The sequence below is a fragment of the Nannobrachium achirus genome (assembly GCF_963921795.1).
Source record: "Nannobrachium achirus genome assembly, chromosome: 22".
NCBI classification, from domain to species: domain Eukaryota; kingdom Metazoa; phylum Chordata; class Actinopteri; order Myctophiformes; family Myctophidae; genus Nannobrachium; species Nannobrachium achirus.
The window spans coordinates 55,045,872-55,055,744 of record NC_137829.1 but is presented as its reverse complement, the minus strand read 5'-3'; the positions used below and the strand labels follow the sequence as shown (position 1 = coordinate 55,055,744).

At 40.0% G+C, this 9,873-nt stretch overlaps 1 protein-coding gene across 2 annotated transcripts in view; it reads left to right on the top strand.

Moving 5' to 3' along the window:
* Nucleotides 1-1,202: 1,202 nt before the first annotated feature.
* The window catches only part of LOC308308348 (glutaminase kidney isoform, mitochondrial-like), a 61,731-nt gene continuing 53,060 nt past the window's right edge, over nt 1,203-9,873 (top strand). For both annotated transcript variants that reach the window (XM_080753769.1, XM_080753768.1), the window contains exon 1: nt 1,203-1,730. In XM_080753769.1, coding sequence (XP_080609895.1) covers nt 1,429-1,730 — 302 coding nt within the window. In that variant the 5' untranslated portion in view covers nt 1,203-1,428. The remainder of the gene's footprint in view (nt 1,731-9,873) is intronic.

Here is a 9,873-nt window from a genome sequence, read left to right as displayed (position 1 = left end):
GAGATGAAGCAGGGACCCCTTAGTTGAGAGAGAGATGAAGCAGGGACCCCTTAGTTGAGAGAGAGATGAAGCAGGGACCCCTTAGTTGAGAGAGAGATGAAGCAGGGGCCCCTTAGTTGAGAGAGAGATGAAGCAGGGACCCCCACAACCTGTTCATATATTCCATATAGTTTCATCGTTTGACAGCACAATCATCAGTGCATTTTGGATTCATGTCAATTTGTGTTTTCAGATATTTAACCACTTGAACCGTCAATACTTAATAAACTTGACCTTTCACTCTGTACTTAGTCTGCTCTTTTTCCCCTCTACACCAAACCTCTTTGCCGAAAATAGCTGATCTACAAGCTGCGAGGCGTTGTGAGCTTGTAGATCTACTATGTTTGGCTACAGTTCTCAGAATATGGATACCAACGTTAAAGTTGTTAATATAAAAAGGTTTGATTTGGAGGACCCCCTGGCCCTGTAGTAACTCTGCGGACCCCCTAGGGGTCCCGGACCCACAAATGCAACATTTAACAAAACGGTTAACAAGGTAATATAATTATATTCTTTAATTATAAAATTAATAATTATGTAAGCAATTTACCCCGAGTGAGAGGACATTATGCTCTCATAATGTCCGCAGTGAGGGTGTTATCGGACGAGGCGCAGCCGAGTCCGATCACCAGTCATGTTGTTTATTGATGTTATCCTCTGTCTGCATAGTAGCCTACTGTGTTCTATCTGTCTTTCAATGTTGTATGAGATACATTTAGTGGTTTCTGTTTAAATAAGGTTTCTGTTTTAATAATAATCTTGTATCAGTCAACTGTACTGTCATGGAACTGTACGTTTTGCTATGCAACCTGACGATCGATCAATCAATCAATCAATCAATCAATCAATCAATCAATCAATCAATCAATCAATCTCAAACACCAACATTTTTACCACCAACTCTACGCTGCAAAAAAAAAAAAAAAAAGGTCTGCTTATAACGAGCAGATGTGGCAACACCGGCTTCGGGCTCACGACCAATGGCGGCGTCGAGGAGGCGGGGCCTGGGCGCGGTGGCCGACCAATGGCATGGCCCGGTGGGCGGGGCCTGGGCGGTGTGTATTTATAGAGAGCTTCTGTGTGTGTGTGTGTGTGTGTGTGTGTGTGTGTGTGTGTGTGTATGCGTGTGTCGGTTAGACAGTATTAACTGACTGACGCTGTAACTGACAGTTAGCTTGGCTCCAACACAGTGTTGTCATCAAAGCTCTGCGTTGTGGAGAAGAAGTGTAGTTTAATATTCACTTCTGACTGACTGACTGACTGACTGACTGACTGACTGACTGACTGATGTTATTACTATCATTCATTTAATCATTGTGCAAGCTGGAGAAAGACTTGTGTTTCCATTAAACTGTGGAAGCAGGCAGAAGGACTTTGTGTTGCGTTGAGATGTTCTTCAGAGGGCAGACCTTCCGCTGGGTCTACAGATCTACCAGTCACACCACCACCACCAGCTGGTTCTACAGATCTACAGCAGATCCCATCAGATCTCACAGCAGCAGCAGCGCAGCATGTGGATCTATATATCTGTCGAGGAGGAGGAGGAGGGGTCTGCTGATGATGAGGATGATGATGGGGGGTCCGCGGACCGCCACCGACAGCCCTTTTTATCGCTCTGATTATTATTGCACTAAAAGTGACTCTGATGCTGCCGCCGCTAGCCCCGCCCCCACCGATGCCAGCGCCGATAAGTAATTAATATTTCATTATTATTATTATTATTAATAATAATATTTATTGTTGTTGTTGTTGTTGTTGTTATGATCATCATCATCATCTGATGGTGGATTAATCATTATTTAATTAATCGGCTTATTGTGTTGTGTCATACTGTCCTCTGACGTCACCGCTGACATCCTGTGTGTGTGTGTGTGTGTGTGTGTGTGTGTGTGTGTGTGTGTGTGTGTGTGTGTGTGTGTGTGTGTGTGTGTGTGTGTGTGCGCGTGCGTGCGTGCGTGCGTGCGTGTGTGTGTCTATGAGACTATAAACTCTACTCGTTTAATATGATGATTTATTGCGATCAGGTCGCAGTTAACTATGAAAACCAGGGACGTGCAGAGACTGTTAGAGAGGCAGGGTCTGACATTTCTAAAAGGGCCTTTTGGTGAAAATATCGCAACGTGTTGCGCTGTGACGCGTTGTGAGCTTGGAGGTCTGCTATTTTCAATAATTCTTTCAGCATAAGATGCTGCATTCAAGTTCAGGAGAGTTTGGACAAGGCAATTCATTCTCTTGAATGCTGCCTTCAGGTATGGCATGGAAAGAGGGGACATTTGCATTTCTTTCACCATAGTAAAAACTGCATTCATGGTCTGGAGAGGGCACTTTTTACAGACGGATAAAAGGGCAGGGGCTCAAGCCCCCTTTGATGTCTATGTGTGCACGTGCCTGATGAAAATAGTCACATCTTGTCTGTCTGTCTGTCTGTCTGTCTGTCTGTCTGTCTGTCCTTCCTTCAGTAGCGTCTAGCTGCTGACCTGTTGTGACATCACATCCTTGTGACATCACATTGTGACATCACATCTAGGGTTGGGTATTGTTTGGATTTTTACGATTCCGGTTCCGGTTTCGGTTCTGCTTATCGGTTCCGGTTCCAAACGGTTCCTATTTCGGTTCCAAAATGGTTTGGTTTTTACACAAAAACATTTTTTTTTATTTAATTTTAATGTTTAATTTACAGTTTTAATGAATCAATTAAAACATAATTTTTTAATTGAATTTGAATGTTTAATTACAGTTTTAATGAATTATGACAAATGAAATCATATTTCAATGTCTTCAGCGATACTCTTATTCTGAAGAGATTAAGAAGTCGACCACCGTCTGGAAGTATTATTGCATTACGAAATTGACCACCGCCTGGAAGTCTCATATCTTATTCTGAAAAGATCGGCTACCGGAAGTCTTAGATTTGCCAGCTTAGATTTGACAAAATAACACAGCTCAGCGAGCGAGCGAGTCGCGACAGAGAGCTGAGCCCGCAGTCGCACCATAACCCAGAGAGACACACGGGGGTCCGCAAGCACTGTTGCCGTTGCCGTACAGTCTTTCAGATGAATGCCACGCTGTTATAAATGTTTCGACTCCATCTCACGTCTCTCTGTGGCTGTGCACAGTGTGCAGGGCTCAGCTGTACTGTACTGGTGGATGGGCTGCTAATTTTGCTAGCATCGCTGTTGTTGTTGACTGTGGCAACGCAGTTGTCCCACGATTGTGTGTGCGCTTGTGTGTATGTATGTTGGAGGAATACAAGAGCCGCTTCCCAATTCAGAGTGTGCGCCCTTCGTAGTGTAGCCCGTGTAGGGCTTGTCCTGTGAAGTGCACGTAATGTAATGTAGCCGGATGAACGGATAATAGCGCGTCTTTTTTTTTTTTACTGGTGCGTCTAGGAACCGATAAGCGGTACCGAAAGTAAATATTATGTTTGGGTACCCAGGAACCGTCATGTCCTTATCGGTTCTGTCCCGGTACCGAATTTCGGTACCCAACCCTAATCACATCGTACTTTATGTATCTCATATAACATTGAATAGAACACAGTGCTATATGTATCTCATATAACATTGAATAGAACACAGTGCTTTATGTATCTCATATAACATTGAATAGAACACAGTACTTTATGTATCTCATATAACATTGAATAGAACACAGTGCTTTATGTATCTCATATAACATTGAATAGAACACAGTACTTTATGTATCTCCAACATTGAATAGAACACAGTGCTTTATGTATCTCATATAACATTGAATAGAACACAGTGCTTTATGTATCTCATATAACATTGAATAGAACACAGTGCTTTATGTATCTCATATAACATTGAATAGAACACAGTGCTTTATGTATTTCAAATAACATTGAATAGAACACAGTGCTTTATGTATCTCATATAACATTGAATAGAACACAGTACTTTATGTATCTCATTCAACATTGAATAGAACACAGTGCTTTATGTATCTCATTCAACATTGAATAGAACACAGTGCTTTATGTATCTCATATAACATTAAATAGAACACAGTGCTTTATGTATCTCATATAACATTGAATAGAACACAGTGCTTTATGTATCTCATATAACATTGAATAGAACACAGTGCTTTATGTATCTCATATAACATTGAATAGAACACAGTGCTTTATGTATCTCATATAACACTGAATAGAACACAGTGCTTTATGTATCTCATATAACATTGAATAGGACACAGTGCTTTATGTATCTCATATAACATTGAATAGAACACAGTACTTTATGTATCTCATATAACATTGAATAGAACACAGTGCTTTATGTATCTCATATAACATTGAATAGAACACAGTGCTTTATGTATCTCATATAACATTGAATAGAACACAGTGCTTTATGTATCTCATATAACATTGAATAGAACACAGTGCTTCATGTATCTCATATAACATTGAATAGAACACAGTGCTTTATGTATCTCATATAACATTGAATAGAACACAGTACTTTATGTATCTCATATAACATTGAATAGAACACAGTGCTTTATGTATCTCATATAACATTGAATAGAACACAGTGCTTTATGTATCTCATATAACATTGAATAGAACACAGTGCTTTATGTATCTCATATAACATTGAATAGAACACAGTGCTTTATGTATCTCATATAACATTGAATAGAACACAGTGCTTTATGTATCTCATATAACATTGAATAGAACACAGTGCTTTATGTATCTCATATAACATTGAATAGAACACAGTGCTTTATGTATCTCATATAACATTGAATAGAACACAGTGCTTTATGTATCTCATATAACATTGAATAGAACACAGTGCTTTATGTATCTCATATAACATTGAATAGAACACAGTGCTTTATGTATCTCATATAACATTGAATAGAACACAGTGCTTTATGTATCTCATATAACATTGAATAGAACACAGTGCTTTATGTATCTATGTATCTCATATAACATTGAATAGAACACAGTGCTTTATGTATCTCATATAACATTGAATAGAGAGCCTCTCTCATTTTTGAATGGCTCTCAGAGCATTTTCAGCTGCAGCACCGCCCCCCCCCCCAATCTTTTTGAAAAAAAAAAAAAATCTTTTGAAAAAAAAAAATATTTTTGAAAAATAAATATTTTTTTTCTTCAAAAACGGCCGTCGCTGACGTCAGCGACGCGTTATTTGGAATTGCACATGAGTTCTGGGCAAACCCCGCCCATGGAAGCTTTTGATTGGCTGAACTGGTGCTAGGGAGCGCTCCTTTTTGTTCGCTTGGACGGCACAGAGGTGCGATCACTTAAACCTAACCCTAACTCTAACCCTAACCCTAACCTTAACCTCAGTAAAACTATGCCTAACCCTAACCCTAACCCTAACCTTAACCTCAGTAAAAATATACCTAAGGCCTAACAAAAAAAAACATTGGTTTGCGGTTGGCGACCGACCCTATTAAATACGTGCGACCCAGATGATTTTATTGGCATTTGGAGTGAAAATAAAAAAATAAATAAAATTAAGTCAAAATCCGACCGAGTCGATCAAAAACGTCTTACAAAAAATATATTTGGTGCGACCACATTCGCGAAGTTTAATCAAAGTTTTCTTTCGTCTAAAATATCATGTGCGCAAATGTTTTGTTTTACTATTCATGCGTCAAGCTGAAGCGAGCAGCAGTCAGTGAGAAGAGGAGCTTGTTTGTTGTTCTCAGCTCCGCCCGTTTTGTCAGTACTGTGGTAATGTATGTGGATGCGGAAGAGGGTAGTTTTGTTTTTTAACAAATCAAGCGCTCCTTTTCTCAAGCCTCCCGTCACATCAACAGCCTTCCCTGTATTAGCGCTCACAGCACTGAGTGAGTGAGCACAGACGAGAGCACACAAGTAAACATACTTTGCGTGTAGTGGAGTTGTCGTGGGCTGTGGAGTGGACTTCTTAAAAGTTTTATATTAAACAATTCGCTTGCATCGCAAATCGCGATGCGGCCGTGCGCGATTCTCCATTGATGCGGGGATGTGACAGAATCGATGTTTGTTGTTGATTTTCCTCAACCATGATGAATTAGCTACATGCTAAGGCTATTGTCCCGTTCTCCCGTTCCTTCTGCCTGTGCGACAGAATGAAGCTGACAGTCATAAAGTTATTAGTCAGTCCGTTTTCATAGAGGAGAATCCACTAATCATCTGTGATTTATAACAGCTGTTCTACCGAGCGTTTTTACGTTCTACACGCTCATCAATACACCGCGTCTTCCCTCTCCTCTCCTGACTTGAGTCCCGTTCAGTAACCTCAGTAATATAATAATTTAACTCAGAGTCTGAGATTAACATTGAGGGGTGGCATTTTAAGCTATAATGATATGCCTGTCTTCTAAAACAAGTCCCTAACTTCGCTATTTGGATCTGTATATCTGTAGGCTGCTTTATATTTTTTATTGTAGGCCTATATTTTATTTCTGTAAATACAGCATCTTTTAGTTCACTGCAGAAGCTGGGTTTATGTTTTGTTATTGAAAACTGAATATTCTGTTTCTCACAATAGATGTAGTCAGGGAACATTGCAGAATAGCTGTCAAATCTGGGAATAAATTCCTTACCAAACAATTTCTTCACCAATGTGTTCGTAAAGGAAAACAGAATATATTAAAAAAGAAGCATATCGATCATTGCCATAGAAAAAAAAAAAAAGAAAAAAAAAACAACAACAACTACCTACCCATCCTTCCCATGAGGAAATAAAATAAAAGTCCTTGCTACCCATCATGCCCACAAAAAAATTAAAATAAAAAATAAAATAAAATAAATTCCCTACCTACTCAGCCCTAAAATGACAGCCAACCGGAAACCAATGTTTTTTTTTGTTAGGCCTAACCCTAACCCTAACCTTAACCTCAGTGAAACTAATGCTCTGAGTAACTACCTATTTGGAATTGCACATGAGTTCTGGTCGGAGCCGTTTGCAATTATGTGCAATTCCAAATAACGCGTCAGCGACGGCAGCAAATCTGGACAGCCTGTTTTGAGAACCCGTGGGTCCTGGGATGCTTTTAACCTCCACCTTCCCAAAACCAGAGAAAGACACAACGGTCTGAAATGGGACTTTGTGAGGATAGAAGGTGCTAGTGGGACCCCAAAAAAAGGTTTTAAAATAGGAAAAGTGAAATTTCATGGTGTAGGGTGTAGGCCTATCACCTTTAATGCTACAGCACACACACAGAACGCATGCAGGCTGTTACTGTGTGTGTGTGTGTGTGTGTGTGTGTGTGTGTGTGTGTGTGTGTGTGTGTGTGTGTGTGTGTGTGTGTGTGTGTGTGTAAACTGTTGTTTTTAGTGTTTTATTGCTTGTTTATCTCTTAATCGTACAGATGGCTTATCTTAGTTTTAGTTTTGATTGTCAAGGTGACATTGAAGGAGGGCTTCTGCTCTCTCCACCAGTTTCCAGCCTCCCATCATGCATTGCACATAAGGTGGACGGTAGAGTGTGATCTACAAGCTCACAACGGTCGCATCTGCGACGCGACGTGAGCTTGTATGTCAGGCATCATACATACATACATACATACATACATACATCATATATATATATATACATACATACATCATACATATATCCCTAATGTCAGCTGTTCTCAGGAATACCAGAAGAGTAACTGGCCTGGGCTGATGGTTTATGCCTATTGATTGATTGATTGATTGATTGATTGATTGATTGAGGTATTTATTAGAGGTTTTGGATAGGAAAAGGTTAGTTTGATGACAGTACAGTTCACTGGTACAAGGTCAACTAAAAGGAAACTCGGGTCATTAAGGCAAGGCTTATAATTGTTATTTTCCATTGAGATCCTTAATATCCTTTTATTCCTCTGTAAACTATGCCTAAACGCTTAAACCTAACCGTTAATATCCTTATATCCTCTGTAAACTATGCCTAAACGCTTAAACCTAACCGTTAATATCCTTATATCCTCTGTAAACTATGCCTAAACGCTTAAACCTAACCGTTAATATCCTTATATCCTCTGTAAACTATGCCTAAACGCTTAAAATATATACTTAATCCTAAAGTTATGTCTATCCTTATTCTCAGTAAAACAAATAGAAGAACCAGTAAGACTCCCTAATCGGGAGATCAGCGACCGCCACGTTGCATACACAAACTTCAGAAGGCAATCGTAGCCAATCAGGAGGGAATAAGGGAAATGGGACAGATCCATGTTGATGACATGACTGTAGAGATACTGTGTACCGCTTTGTGTGATTTTAGGGCAACATCTTTAGGAGCAGTGTAAGAACAGCCTTGTGGTGGCGCTAGAAGAGGGCCATGTGAGAAATGAGGGGTGGGGGTTGTGGTTTGGCAGCCAAGGAGAGTGTGTGTGCAAAGTTAGGCATGGATCGGTGCAACAGTGGCAGAGATATGAGTTGGGCAAAAGTGTGACATGAAGGACAGACTGACTGACTGACTGACTGTCTGACTGACAGCCGGTGGAGGTTTTGATAGTAACTGTCACAATAAAAATCTCTGCCGGTTAATGTTCTCAGTTGTTCTCTCCACGCTTACAGGATGTGTCCCACATATACAGTAATTCTACAGTAAATTACCAGAGAGTCCTGTAAGGAAATCCTGTCCAAAGATCTTTGATTTCATTTCTTCATCACTTTTTGTCACTTTGTTGTCAAGAATACAGGCCATAAAGACAACCTTGTCTTAGGTTAATATTGAAATCTTTGCTTTTACATTTACTAAGAATGGAGTGTGTTTTAGACTAAAATCATTGCTTTTATTAAGAATGCAGTGTGTTTTAGACTATAGGGTAATATTGAAATCATTGCTTTTATTACGAATGCAGTGTGTTTTAGACTATAGGGTAATATTGAAATCATTGCTTTTATTAAGAATGCAGTGTGTTTTAGACTAGAGGGTAATATTGAAATCATTGCTTTTATTAAGAATGCAGTGTGTTTTAGACTATAGGGTAATATTGAAATCATTGCTTTTATTAAGAATGCAGTGTGTTTTAGACTAAAATCATTGCTTTTATTAACTCATCTGGTGCCGATCCCGAACTAGTTCGGCTTTATTTCAATCCAATACAATCTTTTTTTTATTAATTCACTTACCCCGAGCTGCTTGTAGAGTCGTGGGTGGTCCTGGCTCGCTAGCCGCTAGCCAGCTAGCCGTTCTACTCTGTCCGACGATATATTCCATTAAAAATGGTTTAAAATACATTTTTGAGCTCCCCAATGTTCACCCGATGTTCGGCGCCGCTTCCGATGAGTACACGAGTGTGCCGATCCCGAAGTAGTTCGGCTTTATTTAATTAAATGAATAAAATGATAAGAGGCCTTCTGAAGCCTGGCTTGATTTTTGTAGCTACTAGCCGAAAGCTAACAACGTCCCGGCCGGCCGTAATTTGCGAACGCAATCGCCAATCTCCGCCTAATCCAATGAAAGACCGCATCTTTAAAGGCTTATATCTCTTTTTTGTGTTTTAGGAAAGCGGCGCGAGGTTTATTTACGGCGAAATCGCCCAAAAATGATCTTTTAGATGACAAAATGGGAATAGCCATTCTGTTAGCATCTTCATCCGGGACATTTCCATGCCGTGCATGAACGTGAGCACGTCAGGTCCTGGAAGCTGAAGTCCTGGAAGCTAAAGCGCTCGCCTATGAGAGATGCGCTGGCATTCTTTGGCCCCTAGAGGGCGCTGGCGCTCAAAGAGTTAAGAATGCAGTGTGTTTTAGCGAGGAGTCATGATGGCCATTTGTTAATGGAAAGAAAAGGAGGGATTTTGCTGAGTTAGCAGCAAACTAGAGCAGGAAATAAAGAACAT